The sequence below is a fragment of the Antennarius striatus genome, chromosome 12 (genome assembly GCF_040054535.1).
Source record: "Antennarius striatus isolate MH-2024 chromosome 12, ASM4005453v1, whole genome shotgun sequence".
Taxonomy (NCBI): Eukaryota; Metazoa; Chordata; class Actinopteri; order Lophiiformes; family Antennariidae; genus Antennarius; species Antennarius striatus.
This window is the reverse complement of record NC_090787.1, coordinates 16,935,397-16,957,502: the sequence shown is the minus strand read 5'-3', so window position 1 is coordinate 16,957,502 and position 22,106 is coordinate 16,935,397. Positions and strand designations below refer to the sequence as shown.

The following is a 22,106-nucleotide window of genomic DNA, read 5'->3' as shown; positions in this document are numbered from 1 at the left end:
ATACTAAATTTAAAAAACAAACAAACCTTCAAGTGGTGCTGTCAATGCTAGTGGTTCTCCTCCCTAACTGTGTCTTCCACATAGGATACTCTTGTACAAGGCTGGCCCTTGTAGGGGGATTGCACTGGTGTGACAAAACATCGGTGCATACTTTTAACCAGGGCTTTGAAAAGTTTCAGGGAACGAAAAGTTCTTCTCCTTTTGGCCTTTCCCTTCAGGGGTCGCCACAGCGAATCAATTGCCTCCATCTAACCCTGTCTTCTGCATCCTCTTCTCTCACACCAACTACCTTCATGTCCTCTTTCACTACATCCATAAACCTCCTCTTTGGTCTTCCTCTAGGCCTTGTGCCTGGCAGTTCAAAACTCAGCATCCTTCTACCAATATATTCACTATCTCTCCTCTTGACATGTCCAAACCATCTCAGTCTGGCCTCTCTGACTTTATCTCCAAAACCTCTAACATGTGCTGTCCCTCTGATGTAGTCATTCCTGATCCTATCCTTCCTGGTCACTCCCAGAGAGAACCTCAGCATCTTCATCTCTGTCTCTAGACCAAACAACATCACTGGTCTCACCACAGTTCTCTACACCTTTCCTTTCATTTTAGCTGAAACTCTTCTAAAATGAAAGGTGTATAGGATCAGCCACACCACAGCTAAATCATCTGTTATTATCTAAGTATGAAGAGCGAAGATTATGCTCTTACTTTAAGTACAAAAGTCATTACTGATATATTATTATTATTATTATTATTATTAGAAATAGTATTTATTACTTTAGAGTGACTTGATTGTAACAATGCCCTTTTATTGGGCAATGTTTTGCAGTAAAAGTCTGAGAATGTGAAGTGCTGTAATAAGAAACGAAAACTGTGGAGAGAAAAAGTGTGGTGTTTAAAGGTGGGTTAGCTTTAGTTTTTGGTCTATTCAACCATCATTTCTATAACACTGCTAATATATCAGTCTAAGTACTTTATTTACCTTTTTCTGACAATTTTTTCAGTGTGTGCGTTATGAAATGAATTCAGTCATAGTATTGAAAATGTATTTTATGATAACAGAGTAAGTACATTAACAAAATCAAAATACACATTTGTTCAGTGATCTGCAACTCAAACGCCAGCTTTGATCCAAAAAGCGCCGGGACGCCAGCAGCAGGTAAAAGAGGTCTTCAGTCTCTTGAAGAATGTGGAAACCCTCTGTGTCATCCTTTAAAAGCAAATGGATGTGACTCAGCTCTGTGACTGAAGCCCATATTCAGAAGAACTGGTCATTTACTCAACTGTTCTAAATAAAGTTTGAGACTGGAGCAGCTTTTTTTTTAAAAATACTTGTGGACCATCCTGACCTAGACCCTACCACCAGCAGCTCCAAAGGGGAATTCAGTTCATAAAATGAATTGCCATACAATTATATTAAGATCATGAAAGCATAAAGCTGCATTTGTTGTATTCACAATCAAATTTTAACAGCTTGTGAACATCATATGATCAATGTCCTCACAAGTATTGTTTTCTACATGAATGTGACTGCCTTGGTTATAGTTGTTTTTTTTTTTAAATAAAAGGTGAGAAATTTATTTGAATTATGTTCTTTTCTATCTTTACAAATGACTATACCTAAACAAGTCGCTTTATTCTGGACGGAATTAGAACATCAATCGCCATTACACATTTAAATCACCGGAAGTGCAACTCCCGTCTTGATTGTTGATGTAGTACCCCCGATTGGCCACCAGAGGTCACCGTGACGGCTCTCTCCGTCGTAAAAGCTCCCCCTGCCCCGAAGACACGAACACGTGAGATTGTAAACAAGAGAAAGAAACGATCGGCCATCGCTCCAGTCCAGCGCTATGAGGGCCCGTTACTTTGTGCTGGCGGCCGTGTTTGCCAATGTCGCCGCCGTGTGTCGGAGTTACACCCTAAGGAGCTCGGTGTCCTGGGTCGTCCCTTCCGACGATGTGGTAGAGGACGCCGACCTGTCGGAGGAAGTGGCCCCGGCTCTGCTGGTTGACACCGCCGGGCTTTGGAAGCAAGCTCACCCGTCGTCCAACGTGCTGGGGGACAGCGTGGAGAGCCCCGGACAGCTGCTCAAGTCTGAGAACGAGAACTCAGCCCGGCTGTCCTCACGCCTGTTCTCCTACCGGCTGGAGAAGGGGGAGCAGTCCTCCAGCAGCAGCCCGCCCCCCCACCGGGGGACCGCCCGGACGGCCAGGTACATCGCGCACTACAGCGACTGGGGCTTCCTGGCCACCGTCTCAACGCTTCCCAAGGTAACGGACGCGTTTGTTCACTCGTTTCGTTATTTAGAACACACCCTGGAGCACCAGGAGAGCCTTCTGCGGCTGCGCACTTCAGGTGCATATTTACACTTTGTGGAACTTGTGTGTAAATCCTACCACCTGTGGCGTTGCCATAGGAACCGTCACTCTGACAGCCCCCCCCATACGGATTTATTTTTATAAAGGCATTGTCAGAGTTTCCTACTTTACTGAGATGACCGTGAACGCATCGTGCTCAAGAAGAAGCGTTCCAACATTCAAGGAGGAACTGGAGGCATAATAAAACTTTCAGTGATAATAAAAATAAATAAATAGATAAATAAAAATGACACAATCAGCATATTTTAACCTCTTTGGTTAAACTGCAGTCATTTTTTTCATGCCCGTTCTGAGCATTTTTGTAATTCGTGTAATGTAAAAATTAAAAAATACAATACATTTGCTGTCCTTATTTATTGAAAATAGCTTCTCCTTATTAGGAAATATGTTGATTATATTAAAATGACCTATTTTTGGTTTAGCATTATTGATTTGTGTTAGCAATTGTCAAAGTTGATTTAAATAAAGAGGTTCATTAACTTGTCTTTCAAAAACTTTATTGTCAAAGCTTTGAGCGTCAGATCAAACAAGCAGCAGTGCTGGTTGGGAGAGAGCGAGGGATGGTTACAGTGGGTTCATATTTATAGCTACACAGACAAAGGCCGTTAACAGGTGTTAAGCAGAGATGGGCTCTAAAAAGGTCACATACACATAATGGTTGAAACATACACCTCTTCAGGAAGTGTGAACTTGTGGTTTCTCGAATACCATATATTGATATAAGCAGAAAAAACGGGAGGCTTTGGGCTCAAATCATGCAGATAACACAAGATCTTATTCTAAATAGTCTTCCATCACATTATCTTACAATAAATGGTTGTCTATTAGGTGTCTTATTTCCATTACATCATTCAGTTTCATGTTTCACCCCATTATGCTAATGTAATTTTGATTTTAAAAAACCAAAACATTTTTAGTAGATTTTCCTTTCAAACTCTACTAAGCATAGCATTTCCACCCTGTCACACACAAAAAAACCCTAGAACAAAAATTTTTTTGTCACATTTTTAAATAATATTATATGTATAAATCATATTTTTGCACTGGCGTTATGCCCGTAGTTTCCCCCGCCTCACGCCATAAGCCAGCTGGGATAGGCTTCGGCTCCCCGTGACCCGCTACAGCGGATGAAGAGGTGTATGAAAATGGATGGATAGAAGCAGCTCTAGATTAGTTTAGCTTATATTTTGACAGAGGTTTTGAAGTGTCACTGTTTGTACATTTAACTGCACCACATTAATTATGGGACATTGCTGCTCTGACAGTTTTGGTTGTATCTGGTCACAATATTCATTTCATTTTTGTACGTATACTAAAATGTTCAGTTTGCTACTCTACCTTAAAATGATCCTGATTTATTACACCCTCTGTGACACTATCTATTACTGAATTTTGTCATTTGACAATTTCCTGTTTTCTCAGATCAAGGGTCTCCCCTTTGGGAACATCTTCCCAGTGAGTGATGGGCCCCTAGACAACAGCACCGGAATCATCTATTTTTATTTGACTCCGATGGACAACAGCGTATCAGATATCCAGAGTAATCCCTTTGCATCAATTGCATTTTCAGAGGCTGAGGGAGAATTCTGCAGGTAAATCCAAACTTGAAATGTTCTTCAGTCATGGCAAAAAGGATTTACTTAAAGTCCCTGACTTACTGGTCCTCCATGAATGCATGACTCTTCCCACACTACAGGCAACATGTGCTGTTTTTCCCTTCTGAAAAGTGGAACTTTTTTGTACCAAAAGGATTAACTGAAATAACTCACATCTGCTTGCTGATTTAATAACTTAAAGAATGGACCTCCCTCTTTAGATCTCATTATATGATAATGACGCATGTTGTACTTCAGTAATGCTATATGCACATCGATATCTATTAAATGATTACAAGCTAATAACAGACTCAAAAAGGCTATAAAACCCAACATAACATGACCTCCTGTGTTTGAAGGCAGATGATGTACGATCCAGAGGATCCCAGATGTGCTCGACTCACGCTAACAGGCAAGATGGTACAAGTGGCACCAGAAGAGCTCACGTTTGCAAAGGAAGCAATGTTTTCGAGGTATCTCGGTTAATACTAGATGTATTGTAGTCTAATGAGGAAGAACATTATCGGGAGCATTTGCTTAGTGGGTTGCTCTTGTTCTTTATAGGCATCCCGTAATGGCAAAGTGGCCAGTCGGACACAAGTGGTTCTTCATGAAGTTGGAGTTGATCCAGGTCTGGCTGCAGGATTGGGTGAGGGGCATATCGCTCATTCCACTGGAGGACTACTTTAAAGCGACGCCTTTCTGATAACACATCCTTTTCTGTGCGTCATGCGTGTCTACACACATAGATTCAGCACCATGGATGAGCTGCCACAGGAATATTCTGGAAAATCTTCAAATGTCACTGTTTCATTCAGTGTGTGTGAAAGTGAATATTATTCACTCCCCCCCCCCCAACACGGGCTGTTATCGAAGCTGTTGATCAGTACTCTGCATTTACCAGATGAATGTATTTAAAATCAATAAGCTACTTTCACTGAGCGGTGATGTTCATCACAACTGATAGAAAATAATTATCTTTTTTTATTTATTCTTTCCAAACTCTGTTGGACATTTTATGGCTGAGCATTGAATGAATATACAGTTTGTGACATTAATAAATGTTAGCACACAATTTTGCATAATGTAAGAAAAATATTAAATTGTCGTGTTCTGTTTTCATTACTCCTTTAAAAAGTAAGCATCAGGTCTTCCTCCTTGTTTTAGTTTTTGTTGTAAAACTTTGTTTGTTTGGATCAGGGCTGGGGTAAGGGTTACGTTTCATTATTTTATTTTGCGTTTAATTGAACATTTCTGGACTCTTGTTATCTGAAAATGTCAGACTTCGACATCATTTTCCCTGCATGTTCATCAGCCTAGTTGTAAACGTGATTTCAACTTTAGATGGCGCCATTTCACTTGGAATGAATGCTATTTGGTTGAAAATAGAAGTTTGGTAGATTTCTGAACTGTTTCTGGTCCAGCAAGGCTCCAAACTTTACACGTTTGACGGTCATAAATTCATACAGTTGAGTGATTTCATCATTAGAGCAGTTAAAACTGACTTTCACCACCGTGTATTTCTCTGCCATAGATGTATTAATAAATTGCACAGTTCCTTGACCTTTACCCTTAAGTCATCATTCCGGACTACTTGATGAACCTGGGTCCAGACTCCAGCTTTTGCACCAGAAGTGTAATTATTTATTTTTGAAAGTTACAGGATGATCTGACAACGTAAATAAAGGCAGACACTTCTGGCTAGTTTACAAATTTCATTGGACCCAGTGATAAGTCAGTGAGATAAGTCAGTGCCAAACACACATACTTATCACGATGAACTTGAAGTCCTTAACGGTTCCATGCTGGTGTTTAGGAGTGAGTCTAGTTCCACTGAAGGGAGTCACAGTCCTGCCCTGAACTCCCAGGGTGGACAGAATGTGTGGCAGCGACAGCAATATCCCTTGGAGACAGGAGCAAATTCAGGGTGCATGAAATTACGATAAATCAATCAGGATGACAAGGAGAGAATTGCAGATTTTTATTTTTGAATGATCAAAAAAACCCAACAAAAAACAGCAACAACAACAAACAAACAAAAACCCAGAAATATATCTCCAAAAAAAACTAAGACCATTTCAAAAATATTTTAATACCAAACAATACAAAATAAGATAAAGCTTGAATTATCTGTCCCACATTTGGGAAATCCCCAGTATTACTCAGAGAAATGGAAGAATTAAATAGAATAGAAAGTCAACAAATCAGATAACAACAACAACAACAACAATAAATAATAATAATAATAACAATAATAATAATAAAGAATAAGGTGTACGAATGATAGAAGTCCGCCTGACACCCTAGGACATCTGGGATAGGCTCCAGCTCTCCGCGCAAGCGGATGAAGCGGTTTTTAGGAAAATGAATGAATAAATGAATGAATAACAGAAGTCAATACAAGCTAAGGAAAAAGTAGATCGTAACTCTAGTCAAACATACAGGTATTTTTTGACCGATGGCCGCTTTGCCACAGTGGACATGTAATTAAGTTGGAAAGATGTGGATCGTATTTTCGCCTCTTTGATAACTATGGAAACAATTCATCATAAAACCTTTGACGACACGCGACGAGTGTATTTCTGCTCGCGCGCCAGCTTCCAAATATCGCGCGAACACGCAGCTCGCCCCCGTTAACGTGACGAAACGAACCGAAAGGCACCTTTAAACAAGTGTTCGAATGTGTAGATGAAAGAAAATAAAGAGAAACATCAAAGTTTTAACATTAAGATTCGATTATTTAGCTTTCATCTTTTAGGAAAAAATAAAATCTTTTAACCGAATCTGTTGTCAGTCGAAGCGGAACCAACGTGACCGGAGGCGTTGCTTTTGGTTCCTCCGTCAGAGCCCGAGCAGCCTATCCGGGAACACCAGCCGTCACACACTCGAAATGCCTTCTAACTTGTAGCCCACGTCTGGACATCAAAATATAATGGCTCGTATCGGCGGCTAGCCTGTGTGATCTGCGTCGACCATGTCAGCTGTCTCGTCACGGAAGTCGGCCCACTCGTGACTAACCACCGGAGGACGGTTCGGGAGCCGCGACTCGCAGCCCTCCGAGCAACGGTTCGTCCGCGCATCCTCTCCCCGACCTACCAGCTCCTCAAACGGGAGGATTTCCACCGTCTGCCGCCCCCCCCCTCCTCCTCCTCCATACGCCCGCACCCACACCCGTCTCAACACCCTGAAGTCACCGGAAAGGAGAGGCGGCAGCTGCGGGTTTCCCGACACTCAGCCGAGGACAGGTTTCGCTGAAATGAGATGAGGCTCAGAAATGGAACTGTGGCCACTGCGATTATTTTCTTCACGTCGTTCCTGAGCCTGTCGTGGTACACAGCGTGGCAGAATGGCAGAGGTAAGACACGGCCGCCTCCACCTTTACATCACGGCCGCTTTAAACGTGGATCATGTCGAACACGTCCTGTCCAAGAAATCCAGGCCCCGGCTTTCTGCACAAGGGCATCCGTGTTTCCTTATAACCAGACCGGATCAACCTGATGTGCGGGGTGGCTGATTGGCTTTAGTGAATTATTATTATTAGCAGAGTGGAAATAATTACAGCCTTTATTTAAAAGCCAAGCCGAGGGTCCACGCTGAGCCTGCTGTGGAGCTGATCAGCTTGATGAAATATTTTCCTATATTAGGAGTCTAGTGAGTGCCACCACTAAAGCCTGTCGACCCGTGACTTGATGAAAGTGTGTGTGTGTTTGTGTGTGTGTGTGTGTGATAAGTAAAGGTCAAGTGGCGGTGACCTTTGTTTTGTCTGCAGGACCTGTTGATGCATTCCTTTCAATCTGTAGTGAGAACAGATCTTTTTTTCCTCACTATTCCTGAATTACTGAACATGACATCCGCTCATAGATTTTGCTTAAGTTAAAACAAGTGTTGTTTTATTTTTCACCACACATTTACTATTTCAAATACTCAACATCTAAAACATTAGAATATGCAAAAATCTTATCATTGCTCGCTTGAGCTGATCTCTAATTGCCCCTTTTGTATGTAGTTTAATACATTGTCGTCCAGTGTGCATGTACAGCAGTTTATTTGTGTACTTTTGTGTTGTGTTGCACTGATTTCTTCTGTTTATGTAAGGTTTCTTTTCTTATCATACAAAGTTTCAATGTGTTTTTTATTCTTTTTTATTCTGTCTCCTTACAGTTATCTCTTCCCTTGATTTAACCCACTGTGGGTGTTCAGAGTGGCCTTGTGCTCAGGAATTGCGTTATTCAGAAAATGAGTGATTTAAAAATTTAAAACCGTGATGACAGAAAACTTGTTTTTATACTCATGCCTATGTTGTGCGATCAGTTATTTTAATCCACTGGGGGTTTTGTTTGTAGGTATATTGACGTGAAATTAAGAATGTTAGGCAATATTAAAAAAATTATTATTATTATTTGTGCCCTAACCCGCTGATTCTGACAGCCGGCCTCGCTCTCGGTTGCTGGAATGCTGTGAATGAGACTCATGCCAGTCAGCTGTCCAAACACTGGTTGTTGAATGCCTCTCCAGAATGTCTCCTTCTCTTGCCAGTCGAATCTTCCCTTTGTGAGAGGCTGATGTCCGTCGTCTTGGTCTGTCCGATCAACAGGTACCAATACTGAGAGGCAGGGTGGGATATAACACAGACAGGATGGGGACATGGGGCGATAGTTGTCCAATATGTAACTGATACACAGGAATCATGTATCAGTGTTTGTGACATTTTCAGTGTTTTCCCACAGAATGTGAGCTTTACCCACTTGTCTCGTATTTGTGCCGACCAAAATAGAGGAGTATTTTTGTGCTGCTGTTTAGACCTCTGGGTCAGTAGTATGGAAAAAGTGAGATATATCCTGTTTCAGTGCAACATTTCACAATGATGAGGTGAGCAAATTTGGAAACAACACATGAAGTCTTGCACTCTTAACTGTTAGGTATACTGTTGCCAAACGAGTATGTTGAAAAAAGCACTTAACAGCTATCACATCATATCACATGATTCTTAGAAACTTAATCTCCAATAGTATTGTCTGTCTTCATCATCATTTGTTGACGGTATTATCTTCTTTTATTGTCTCATAGACCGACATGTCATGAAAGAGTCTTAACAAACACATATCAGGTTTTAGAACTTTGATTGTAGTTTGTTCGTCAGGCATCTCATCCTCAACTGATACCTAGTTTCATGGTTGTCAGCCCTGGTTGACTATGGACATGTCCTGGAAATCACTACTGAGGTGGGATGAAAACATAGGTATGCTGATGCCTTCCAGATATAAAATTGTCTGTCAAACGCCACTGGGGTGAATGGCATTCCTGTGGATTATGGGTTGTGGGAGAATTTCTGTAATGCCCTGTCGAAAAAAGAATATGTTATATAAAAGGTTTACTAGGCAAAGAACAGAACAAGCAGAAGCTAGATATAAGAAATATAGAAATAAATGCTATACTAATTACTTGTAACAAAGAATGTTATAGTAATCTCCTCGCAGAAAATAAGAATTAAACCAAAAAGCTATAGGACATAGTGAACAGTGTTATAAGACAAAACAAGGCCAAGCCACCCTAACCAGAATAATATTAAAAATACAAAATTAGACGACACGGATGAAGTTGCTAATTAATTCAATTAATTCTTTGTGTGTGTCGGGCCTGAGCTGGCAGAAAACATTCCTGTCTCACTTGCACTAGGATTATTCTGATAAAGATGGAGGAAGAAACCCTAACTCAATGTTTCTGGCGCCAGTGACACAGATAAGACACCTGGTCAGCCAATGCATAGCAAAAACTTCTACTGATGTGAATGGATTTGATATGACACTAGTCAAGAACATACTGGAGGGAATACTCGCACCACTGATACACATATGTAATCTGGCACTTCAAACTTGGGTGTTTCCTAACAAAATGAAGATTACCAAAGTTGTACCTATATTTAACTCATTGACTGCCAGACACTTTCAGCGCGGACAGCTCCCCAGTGCCAGAGATTTTGAGCATTTTCACTGAATTTTGAAGGCCCACCAAATATTCATTTTTTAGGCTACATAAACATTCCACATATCACCCGAAACTTTAGACTGTCTTCTTTCATCAGAAAAAAAAATTTTGTTTCTAGCATCTATGTGTGTTTAGTTATTGCCCGTAGAACACAGGGTGGTTTCAGCAAAAACAGCTGATTTTGACCAGAAAACGGAGATAATGACGTTTTACTGCAGAGAAGCAAATTCAAGCAAAACTCCAACATCAAACTTCTGAAAATACTTTTACTTATTGAAACAATGCAAACAACATTAGAAAAAACATTTTTGATGAACAAATGATTTTATAACAATTTTGAAAATTAGACAAAACATAAAGTACATTCATTTCACTCTCAACTGTCAGAACCATTTACAGGTGAGTATGTGTGGGTGTAATCAATCATATTTCTTTTGAGTGTGATAAACAGTGAAGCATTCTCCTGCATGCAGGGGAATACGACAGGCCTTGCACCACATCCTGGTCTCACTCCTCCCACCCCTTCTAACACACACCCGACATTTCCTTGAGGGATGTGCCTTCTTTGTGGTGGCCCTCAAACGTTCCAGCTTGTGCCTGGACATCAGGCCATCGAGTCTGCCTTCTGGGTCTCGGTTTCTGACTGACCTGGTTTGCAGCACGTCTTCGACCTCCATCTCCTCGCCCCCCTCATGTGACACGTACCCCTTTTCAGTCCAGGACCTTGCAATGTCCTTCATGAAATCAAGGTGCGATTTCTTGATCCCTGGGTTCCTGGACCTGAACAACACATAGGCATTGTACACACAAATCTGGAACAAATAGGCGACAAACTTTTTTGTCCAGTTTTGAGTTTTCCTGATGAAGGGGTAGTATGCAATGTTCTGGTCTAGTTTGTCCACCCCATTCATGCAGGAATTGTACTGAACCACACACTCCGGTTTGAGCTGTGCCACTTTGTCCCGCTGACCCTTCTGCCACACCTCCACCCTCTGCATCCTGTCGTTGTGGCAGGTTGTTATCATTCTCACCAGGCGCTTGTCCTGCCAGGCCAAGACCAGTACCCGGCCGTTGTGTCGCACCACCTTCCCCTCCTCACCCAAGTCTGTCTTTGACGGCTCCCTGATGATCTGTGGTTCGCCACGGTTTTTCCTGAGGGTTCCACAAACATTAGTCTTTTTTTTACACAACTGCTCACACAGTTTTACGGAATTATAAAAATTGTCCATGAATATTGTGTACCCCTGCTCGGTCAGGCGGTCAAGGAGGGAGAACACAATGTCTGGGAGTGTGCTCGACTGGCCAACATAAGGCAACATATTGTAACAATAGCCAGTCCGCGAGTCACACAAAATATAAGATTTTATGCCATATTTGACTGGCTTCTGAGGGTTGTAAACCCTGAAGTTCAGGCGTCCACGCCACTGCAACATCCCCTCATCAATGCAAATGTTTTCATGGGGCTGATACAGCTCTTTGAATTTGGAAATAATTGAATCAAGGACAGGACGCACTTTATAAAGTTTATCTCCAGCATCCTGTGAGGCATTGTCATTGAAGTGGAGAAACTTCCCAATTAGCTGGAACCTGTTGCGTGGCATGGTGTTGTTGAAGTACGGAATGGCTTCCATTGGATCCTCACTCCAGTACATGCTGACGCTGGGCTTCTTTATGTAGCCGGTGAGGAACGTAAGACCCAAGTACTTTTTGAGCTCTGGAACGTTCACCGGTTTCCACACCCTCTCTCTGGAGTGTGGCAGAGCTTCAGGATGTGCCTGTATAAACTGCTGTGCATACAGGTTGGTCTGAGACACAATGTGACCCAGCAGCTCGTCAGTCAGAAACAGCTGCATGAAGTCAACCGGCTGGTCTGAATCCAGGTCTGCAGCCGCATTCTGGGGACCAGGGGTTGCCACGAATGGGAACTTAGTGGGTTTCCAGCCATCATGACTCCAAACACCTGCATCCACCTCCAGTGATTGGCGTCTCCTCGCACCTCTCCCTCTAGCAGGTGCACGTCCTCTACTCGTGTTAGGGACTGTAAAATATAGAAATATACAATTTTACACTATATATATATATATGCATGCTTGAAATAAGTAGGATATCATTTTACACAACATATATATATATTATATACACACATGCCTGAAATATGTACCATTCTACAAAACATACACACACACACACACACACACACACACATATTATACATATATACACACGCATGCCTGAAATATGTACCATTCTACAAAACATACACACACACACATATTATACATATATACACACACATGCCTGAAATATGTACCATTCTACAAAACATACACACACACACATATTATACATATATACACACACATGCCTGAAATAAGTACCATTTTACACAAAAGAGTAATACATTCATAGATGGGGAACAACTTATGGGAGACGGAGGGCCGACACGTGTTTTTTACATCATGTAACAAAGTAGCAAAATAGTTACCTTTGCTCCTCAGCTCCTCCGTGGGCTCCCACGGGTCTGGGGAGGACTCCCTGCTGCTTTCCGACGGAATCCAGTCAGATGACGAGTCCGGGTCCGGTTCAGAGTCAGAACCGTCGCCGGACAGACGCAGCGGAGAACCCTCCGCAGCGGCGCTCCCACGTGGGACGCCGCCGAACTGCGGGGGGGCCCCGCTACAACCCGCCACGCTTTCCTCGCCTCCGATCCGGTCTTCAATCTCCTTGGGTGCATCTCCTGCCCCCCGATCCTTACCGCTGTCGCTCATTTCCACAGCAGCTACACCGCCAGACAAGCTCTGTGCCAGTGTGAGCTGCTTGAACCTGCCTCCTCCACATGCTTTCGCCTTGCGCTTCGCCATTTTGCCCTCCACTACTGCCCCAACACCGACGCTTCTTCGTCGTTTTATCTGGTGATCTGGGGTGTGAAACACTGCCCCCGACCGGAATAAATGGAATACAAGGCTGAAAATCACACAGAATGTGCGAAACGCTTTGATCTAACGTTCCCTATAAAAAACGCCTAAGACGAAATATGACGTCTTTGGCACTCAACGTTTGGATTCTATAAGACGAAATATGACGTCTTTGGCACTCTGTGAGTTAAGAATGGCGATGCCAAAAATTTTCCAATTATCGACCTGTTTCAATACTACCACAGTTATCAAAAATTCTAGAAAAACTGTTTAATAACAGACTGAATAAATTCATAACAGCATACAGTAATCTTCTTAATATAAATGATACGTTTTGTGAATGATACAACTATTCTATGCAAAGGAGATGATATACATAAATTAGCCCAGACAGTTGATGAGGATTTGGCCAAGCTGCAATTTTGGTTTAACATTTATAATCGCTGAAAAAATCTGAAAAACACAACATTAATAAATAAAAATAAAATGATTGTGAATTGCAATTTCCTTCAATTTATGGAAATATCCAGGTTAAATCTGGTGAAAGACTAATAAGATTTTATACTGGCAGCTAAGACTTAGTAATGACTTTTGGGAAATGTTTTTTGTGTGCTACATCTGTTTTTGAGTTGCATTTTCTATATTCTCTGTGGTTTCCTGCCCTACTTTGAGATGGCTCCAAGGTGTTTCATGGCTTCAGCGGATTTGCTGTTTATTACGAAAGACGTAACACTATTACTTGCAAATGCACCTTCTTCCTTCCCTTATGTGAACCCAGGCATTTCCCTTCTTGTTTGTTTAAAGGAATGATTTTCTTCCATCATCACTTCAAAGGTAATGGGCCAAAAATCACACAAATGATTCCTCTAATAGAGGCAAAGGAGGAAGGAGTTACATGTTGGTACATAACAGAAGTTATGGCTTGTATCTTGTATTTCAGGCTCTATGGCTGTATTGACATTAAGTTTCTATGCATTGTGAGTGAGTGGAAGAACAAAGTAGAAAGGTCAGTTCTTCAAAGAGGCTGGATATTCACCTTTGTTCATTGTGTTTTGCTCCTCTTTTAGTGAATCAAAAGTCCTGAAAGTAAAAACCAGATGATCTGCGATAAGATCCCCAAACGACTAACCCCTATATAATTCAATATGGCCTCATATTATGAACACAATATTAGTTTAAGGCTGTGTTATATTGACAAAAGGATATTGGGATATGTATTATGTGGTTTTGTTGACGATCGCTGCATGATATTTGAACTCTTTACAATCTCACTTATTTGACAGGATATTATTTTCTGTCTGCTAATGATTTAGATGTAAAATGTTTAAGGGAAACATGTGCTTGTACAGGCAAACCTGACACGTTCAAGTATAAAAGCTTATTTTTTGTGATGTCCTTGGAGACAGCATGTCTTGTCAAGAATTTTTTATTTGACCGAAGTGTCCAGAATGTCTTTGTACCATGCCTGTGTTTGCTTAGGTACATTCAGGACCACTGACTCCAGAGGCGTTTGATACTTCTCATATTCTGATAGGCTGTTTGTTCAGATATGGTCAAACAAGATATTACTGTAGCCATTCTACTAAAGAGTGTCTTTGGATCCCAGTCCACCTCCAACACTTCCAAATAAGTCTAACAACTTGTATAGTGAGGCTGGTATGTCTCTGATGTTCAGGTAGATAGATAGATAGATAGATAGATAGATAGATAGGTAGATAGGTAGAAAGATAGAAAGATGTACATAATTTACTTTGTAATAAATTATATTTGTTCACTTCTTGTTCACACATACAGTAGGTACTTTGTGTTTTGGTGACCATGAATTCCTACCAGTGTTGTGTTCAAGACCTACATTAAATTAGGAAAATAGGCACCAACTCAAACATTTGTTCTCCTGGTCTGGTTGGATTTTTTTGCTCAGAAACTCTTCTATCGTTAGGTGGAACATGTTTGATATCAGGCATCTGAGTTGCTTACTAGCCGACTACTACCTAATCTTTTTTTTGCTGTGAACAGGATTTGCTATTGATGTGGAAAATCATCAGGGTGCCTACATAGTTTTTGGAGCTTAACCAAACTTTGGAATTTCCCAGCTAGTGATTATTGAGTCTACCTTAAACCTCTTGAATGCAGCTCTAACCCGCTGCTTGTAGTCTCAATGGGCCCGTTTCACGAAGGCAGGGTTAACCTACCCTGAGGTAAACCTGTGGTTCTGGGTTGCTTTACCCTGAACTTGGAAAAACCAGGAATTTCGGTTTCACAAACGGGTTTCAGGATTAGTTTTTCTAACCCAGAGTAAGTTGACCCGCAGTTTAACAGACACGACAACTCGAAAAAAAGCCGTCATCAATGGAGCCCAGAGTCGACGATTCACCATGATGACGGACGAGACGCGCACCGCAACACTTTACAGCAGTCAGAGTACAGATTTTAATTTATGAATATGAAGACTTTGAGGACATTTACAGAAGAAAGAGAACAGCGTTGCAGCTGCAAAGAAGAGCGACATGTTGTGGGAGTGAATTGCTGCTCAAGTCGATGCGTAAGTTTAAACGTAGTCCGTTGCACTCACGACGGACGAGACGCGCTCCGCGTGACTTTACGGAGTTGAAGTACAGATTGTAATCTACGTGTATGAAGACTTTGAGAACATATTGGGAAAAGACGAACAGCGCTGCAGCTGTAAAGAAGAGAGAGATGACTTGAAACTGCTGCTCAAGTCGATGCGTACGTCTAATCGTAGTCTGTTGGACTCACGGTAAAATTGTGTAGGTAAACGGCTTGAATAGTAGTTTAAACGAAGTTTAAAAACATCGTTCACACAGGTCGCACTTCTGCATCATCTCGTTAGGGATCCTCCTCTTCCGCATTATAACATAATGACATTGTACAGTAAATAATAAGTGGACGTTCGGCTTTCCAGTTCTTTTATCGCCAACAGAATGCTCTTGTCACACACATAAAATTTGCTCTCATCTTTAGGCATTCCATGTTTAATTCTCTGTGTCTTTTAGTCAAATTATACATAATTGATAAAAAGAAATTAGCAGGAAATTGAAGAAAAGAAAGGTGGTCAAATATTTTCTGTTACCAATTGTTCCTATTGCTTAACATTCTGGTGCGATACAGAGTGACATTTAGCCTCCACTGAAGGATCAACACTTTCTCATCTTTTTTTAACAGATCAAGCTGGACAGTCTGTCACATCCAATGTACAGATAGACACTCAATGAACACCAGCAGTTAATTCAGGGGAATTCATATGCAACTGTATGTTTTGATGTCCTCCTCATGTATTTCCAGCTATTTGTTTAAGTTTACCGAATTCAGTTTCTATGAAATACAGACATCAGATAAAAAAATGGTTTCTTTGGACCTCCAGATTAGGAGGACCAAATGAAATGTATATTGTATGTTTTAATTGCCCGCTGTGGTGATGGTGAGTTACACAGACTCTGAAATTATTCTGGCAGATGAAGTCACTGCTCTACCACCCTGGATAGCTGGCAGGTGGACGGGGTCATTATCAGGGTGTTCAGTTTGTGGGGTACGGTGTTGTTCTCATCTAATAGTGGCAATACTACTATGAAGAACAGAACTGCATCACAGGTCCTCTCAGGAATCATCCTGAGGTGTCATAGACACTCGAAACAGCCTTTCAGCGCCCTATGGTCATCTCCACCCAGGCTCTCGTCCTGCAGTGAACCCATTTGAAGTTCTATTGGGGCCCTGGGTTAGCAAGGGGTCAGCAGCCTCGGTTGGCATGGGTAACCCCTGTCCCCCAGGAAACAACCGTCAGACTCTCCTGTGATGGAAAGTAGATTCATTAGAGTGGATTAAACAATGTAGACAAATGAATTATTGTGCTAATCTTTAGTAACTGCATTAGTCTGTTGCTCAGGTGAGACTCATCATACACCTGTGAGTCAGGAACCGATCAGGACCCCTCCGTCTCCACATCAGTACTAAGGGGAGTTCCTCCCCGCAGCTGCAGGTTATGCTTGCTCTGGAGGGTTCTGTTGGTTGCCTGTCTGTTAAAACTTTTTGAAATGTCTGCTGATGTGATAAGGCGCTATACAAATAAGGGCAGAAAATGTAGTTTGCAACATTACATGTGATCCGGACAGATGTTAGTTTATCTATGGTGCGGTCTGTAACATGTTGAAACAGTAGTCAATCTACTCGTACCTGCATATATTTTCTGTGAATTGTCATCCTCTACAAATCATCACCTTCATTATGTGAGGGAGACTTGATGGGAATATGGGTACCATCTATGGCAGCAAATTACATTGGGACATCCGAAAAGACATTAATGTTACTAACATCGCAGCACAATGTCATTAAGAGAACATACTTTCAAATGAATTTATCAGATTTCTACATCATTCACCTGCAGTCCCGTGGAACTCCTCCTTGATGATTCTGACAGTTTTCTCTCCAGGGAAATAGAAAAACTGGGGTAAAAGTTTAAAGGGGAGGCGCACTGAGCATCGCCCACATTATATAGGAAAATTACCGTTTGCAAATAATAAATGAAAAACTGAACGGAGCGCAACACCCAGCGCTGCTGAAGACGTGAGGATGGATCAGGTGTGTGTGTGTGTGTGTGTGTGTTTGTGTGTGTGTGTGTGCGCGCACGCTGGGACGTGAGCCGGTACCGATCATAAATAGAACTGTCTGGATATGACTGGACATCTGAACGTGATACAAAAATATTTAATTCTCTGTGAATTCATGCGGAAACTCCAACAAGGGGCTCCACGTCAAAAGAACATGATATGTTCGCCTCTAAAATACCTCTAAAATACAGAGTTACTTATTAAACCTTATGTCGGTAAAACTCTCTGTCTGACAGAACCAGGAAATGAAGCCGCGCCAGCGGCGGTGAAAGGGGGTGGAGTCAGAGGAAACCCTGGGTTTGTGGAATTAAACCTGCTCCCGACCAGGTTATGTTTAGAGAGTCTGTTACTGCGGTAACAAACCCAGAGGTTCAGTTTACCTCGCTACGTGAAACAGGCTAGAGTTACAGCTCAAACCCTGGGTTAAGTTACCTCCCTTTGTGAAACCGAAAACCCTGGTTTTCCCTGATTTCAGGGTTAACTTGCCCAGAGTTTCCACTGAACCTGTTTCGTGAGGCTAGCTTCAGAGTCTGTTACTATGGTAACAAACCTAGAGGTTTACTTTACCTCGCCTCGTGACACAGGCTAGGTTTACTCCTCTGACTCTGGATTAACTTACCTCCCTTTGTGAAACCGAAAGCCCTGGTTTTCCCTGACTATAGGATTAACTTACCCAGGTTTTCTCCTAAACAGGCTTTGTAAAACGGGCCCAATGTTAGGACTCAACATGTTTTGTTTTTGCCAACTGAGTGATATATGCTCAATATCATCTCACATAGTAACTACTCTATCTTTAATTTTTTTTTTTTTTTAAATTTTATATACTGGTTTGATCCCCGAAGGGAAATTAAGAATGCACACTCTAGCTACTGATTACAAACGCATGCATACATATATATTTGTGATTACAGGCCCCTGTATCACACACACACACAAAGGGGCCTGTAGGCATGCAGGGGAGGTAGAGTGGCAGGCAGCTCCTTCTTGGTGCGCCTCAAATGAGCAATTTGTAAAGGGGACGGCACCTTGCTCAAGGGTGCCTCGGCAGTGCTCCGGAGATGAGCTGACACCTCCCACTGTCAGCTCACCTCCGGGTATTTTTGGGGGGGCGGGAGCGGGAATCGAACCGCTGATCTTAAATCATAGGACGACTCGCTCTACCGCCTGCTTTACCACTGAGCCACTGCCGCCCCAACTAAGATGTCATCATAGACAATGCGTATGACACACTGTACGGTTTAAAATCTTTTAAATATTTTTTGTGTTTGTTTAGTTACACTCATTCCCAGTCTGTCAAAACCAGAATCTTCTGTTGCATGTGACACGATTGTTGTTGTATCCCTGTTTTCCTTACTGTTAACTTCCTGTGTTCCACACTTTATTTATTCATTCTTGCATGCTCTTCCTACATTTATAGACAGAATTCCCTGATGGCACACAATTTCCCCTCATTGTCAGGGAGGATAAAAGGAGGATTGTTGAGCTGTAGCGGTTCTTTGTGGAAATATCTGTGGCATTAGTTTTCTATATATACAAGGATCTGTCTGCAGGCAGTAGTAGTTGCAGTATTGCAAGTGTTGTGACAGTTATCCTCAAGGCCACGATCTTTTTATTCACCAAAGTGTGGAGTTTACAAGGTACAGGTCGGGAAGTCTTGTTATTTGGGCTGCAATCAGATGAGCCATGTGGAACCTCTCTAATATGGGAAAATGTGGGTAGATATGAAGTGTGGTGACACAGACACATTACAGTATAATGACAGATTTCCCCCATTGTCCTGCAAAAGCTGCCAAACGCTGGACTGAAATAATTTTAGATAACCACGTGAATGTAATTCAGTCTAACTCGTAGATATTTGTTAAACTGTATCCACTGAAACCAGACCACCAGGCAATTTATATATCATTTCATGATTGGTCGGTATTTGGTGTGCTTTGCTCCATACGCTGTTGAAAATCCAAGTTTCCGAATTTGGGATGAACAGAGTACGTATCTTATCATAGATAATGATTAAGATAGCTTAATTATAGTACATCAATTAACATATCACTAAATTGTTTTTCTTTTGTACTGAGCTCTGGATCCCACTAGCTATCATTTAGCGATCGATCGGTAGTATTGTTCAAGAAAATGTATGATAGTCCTGGCTGATGATATCCTTACAGGAGCCAAGTGGAGCTGGAGGGAGTGGAAGTAAGCAAGGCAAGGTAATGCTTTCAGCTCAGCGCTGTCAGATACATGCTCTGCCACGACCAAGCAAAGCAGACTGCAGGAGCTTATCATGCTTTGCAGCACACTGGAGGAAGAAGTGGGTGGAGGTTAGAAGGAACAATGAGCCCATGGTGAGGAAGCAAAATAGGAATCTGGGTTGGAAAGTTGCCAAAGGGGGATAGTTTTAGTCTGGCCTCTTCTGACACTACTTTAGGCTGAACACTCCAATTTTAAAAAAGCAGTGGAAGATTAAAAAGGGGAGAATAACAACCAGGGTGGATGTTTTCTTCTTCTGCAAACTGCACGATACAGTCACATGTCTTATCATGGACCGACTGGTACCTCTTTTCAGGGAAATACCACCAAAATCAATTCTACTACTTTGTGTACATGTGCAGTGGTATCTATCTGTGTTGGTGTGTTTGGGATTTTTTCCCCCTCTGCTCTGTCTCCGGTTGGCTCGATGAAAAACCGGACAGTAAATTTAACCTGCATTAGCAATCGCTCTACAGTAATATGTCTTGTATTCTCATGACCATATGAATAAACAGTAGGGTTAAAAAAGTCTTTCATTTGTGGCCAGAAAGAAACATTTCGAATTCTTTACTCCGCAAATCAAGTTAGATTAATGTCAGCATCTGTGAACTTTTAAGTTTTGTCTCTGAGAGCAAATCCAATAATGTTGTAATCATTCCTCTCTTCCTGCTGGTTCACTGATGTTCACGTGTTCTTCCATCTGCACTGCTTAACACCCTTAACTGCATTGTGTTGCGCATGCGCAGTAGCGTAGAACCAAGTGGCTAGCTAGCAGGTGCAGCACTTGAGATCTCCATGCATGCATAATGCATGTGGACATGTTTTTCGTTCATCTTTATTATTCAGTTTGGAAGGTGGAATCTGTAGCTGCAAGAAAATGGTCAGAAACTGGGCATCCTGTGTTGATTGCTGAGTTTGATATTTGACATGGATAAGAGCTTCACAAAGTGTTTTATGTTGAGATAAAAGTACTCAACAAACATCTTGTCACTATTCCTACTTGTAGGACCAACCGATGATAACTTGTAGCTGATCAAATGGAATCAGAAATGGCTTATGACGTCTAGATTGTTTCTTATACCAAAATACAGTCTTGTATCATTTTATTAAGACAGAAAGGTCAGATTATGCATGGACAAAAGTTTTGACGTGTCCTTAAATGATTCAACGAGCTACAGATTAGAGCTTTGCCTGTAACAAATGCTGTAATTAAAACATTTCTAGGTGTGTATATGAAGAAAACCTGTACACGGGATCATGTGAGGTGAAACCTAAGCTCTCACAATATACCAAACATTCAACCACAAGTACAAGTCTGCTGTCAAGGTGGCAGGCATCCTCAGTTTATCCAAAGTGTCAAGTGGAGAGTATAACAAAAAGTTCATGACAAGCCCAGGTCATGCAGATCCTGTTGGTTTCTTTGATCGTCCAGGGCCGGCCCTGTTTGTAGAATTCTCTCCACAGTGTTCACCATGGCCGGATTAGTGCTCACAAACCAGTATTAAACAGAAGACAGCTTAAAAGTTATTGTTGCATTTGCCATGGCCCACAGCTTGCAGGATGGTGGACAGTGAAAAAGTGGCAGAAGGTTGATTCCTATGATGAATCATCCATTGAACTGCCTCCAAATCACCGAAACTGCTGCAGACCTTGAAATCTGCATGGACCCAAGATTCATGCAGAAAACAGTTGTTTGCTGGAGGAAAAATCATAGTTTGGAGTTTCATTCTGTGTGGGGTGTGTGAAACATCTGCAGAGTGGATTAGCCTGAATTATCAACAAAATCTTGCTGCCCATTACATTCCAAACCATGAGAGAGAGCAAATTGTTCAGCAGGATGGCTTCTTCTCATACTTCATTCTCCACATAATATGAAGTTTAATTTCTGTCATATATTTTTTTTGTATGCAACAAAACTTTTGTTCAAGCAAAATCTGAACTTTCAGTACTAATTAAATGATAAAACTGTCATACAAGACATTATTTTGGTATAAGAAAGACAAGGACATGCAGCAGGTTAGGGTGATTAAGGATAGGGATAGAAGTGTATTGACAGGTGCCAGTAGTGTGATGGGAAGATGGAAAGAGTACTTTGAAGAGTTGATGCACGAGGAAAATGAGAGAGAACAAAGACTAGAAGAGGTGGCTGTTGTGGACCAGGATGTAGCAAAGATTAGTCAGGATGAAGTGAGGAGGGCACTGAAGAGGATGAAGAGTGGAAAGGCTCTCGGTCCTGATGATATACTTGTGGAGGTATGGAAGTAGAGGTGGCAGAAGAGTTTCTGACTGGGTTGTTCAACAGGATCTTAGATAGTGAGAATATGCCTGAGGAATGGAGGAGAAGTGTGCTGGTGCCCATTT

The 22,106-nt window shown here is 41.7% G+C and overlaps 3 protein-coding genes across 4 annotated transcripts in view; 2 read left to right on the top strand and 1 right to left on the bottom strand.

Annotated features, from left to right (window-relative positions):
* Positions 1-1,099: 1,099 nt before the first annotated feature.
* On the top strand, positions 1,100-5,545 carry creg2 (cellular repressor of E1A-stimulated genes 2). The gene is made up of 4 exons (XM_068329599.1): positions 1,100-2,273; positions 3,804-3,973; positions 4,336-4,449; positions 4,541-5,545. The coding sequence occupies exons 1-4, from the start codon at positions 1,854-1,856 to the stop codon at positions 4,680-4,682; spliced, it is 846 nt and encodes a 281-aa protein (XP_068185700.1). The 5' UTR covers positions 1,100-1,853; the 3' UTR covers positions 4,683-5,545.
* A 1,090-nt stretch (positions 5,546-6,635) lies between these two features.
* The window catches only part of mgat4a (alpha-1,3-mannosyl-glycoprotein 4-beta-N-acetylglucosaminyltransferase A), a 35,920-nt gene continuing 20,449 nt past the window's right edge, over positions 6,636-22,106 (top strand). The window contains exon 1 of the mRNA XM_068328700.1: positions 6,636-7,331. Coding sequence (XP_068184801.1) covers positions 7,238-7,331 — 94 coding nt within the window. The 5' untranslated portion in view covers positions 6,636-7,237. The remainder of the gene's footprint in view (positions 7,332-22,106) is intronic.
* Positions 10,327-13,068, bottom strand: LOC137604715 (piggyBac transposable element-derived protein 4-like). 2 transcript variants are annotated; one of them, XM_068328699.1, is made up of 3 exons: positions 12,447-13,068; positions 11,476-11,999; positions 10,923-11,113 (listed from the first exon to the last, which is right to left on the bottom strand). In XM_068328699.1, the coding sequence occupies exons 1-3, from the start codon at positions 12,820-12,822 to the stop codon at positions 11,057-11,059; spliced, it is 957 nt and encodes a 318-aa protein (XP_068184800.1). In that variant the 5' UTR covers positions 12,823-13,068; the 3' UTR covers positions 10,923-11,056. The 2 variants fall into 2 exon arrangements, with proteins under 2 accessions (XP_068184799.1, XP_068184800.1); XM_068328698.1 differs by having other exon boundaries at positions 10,327-11,999.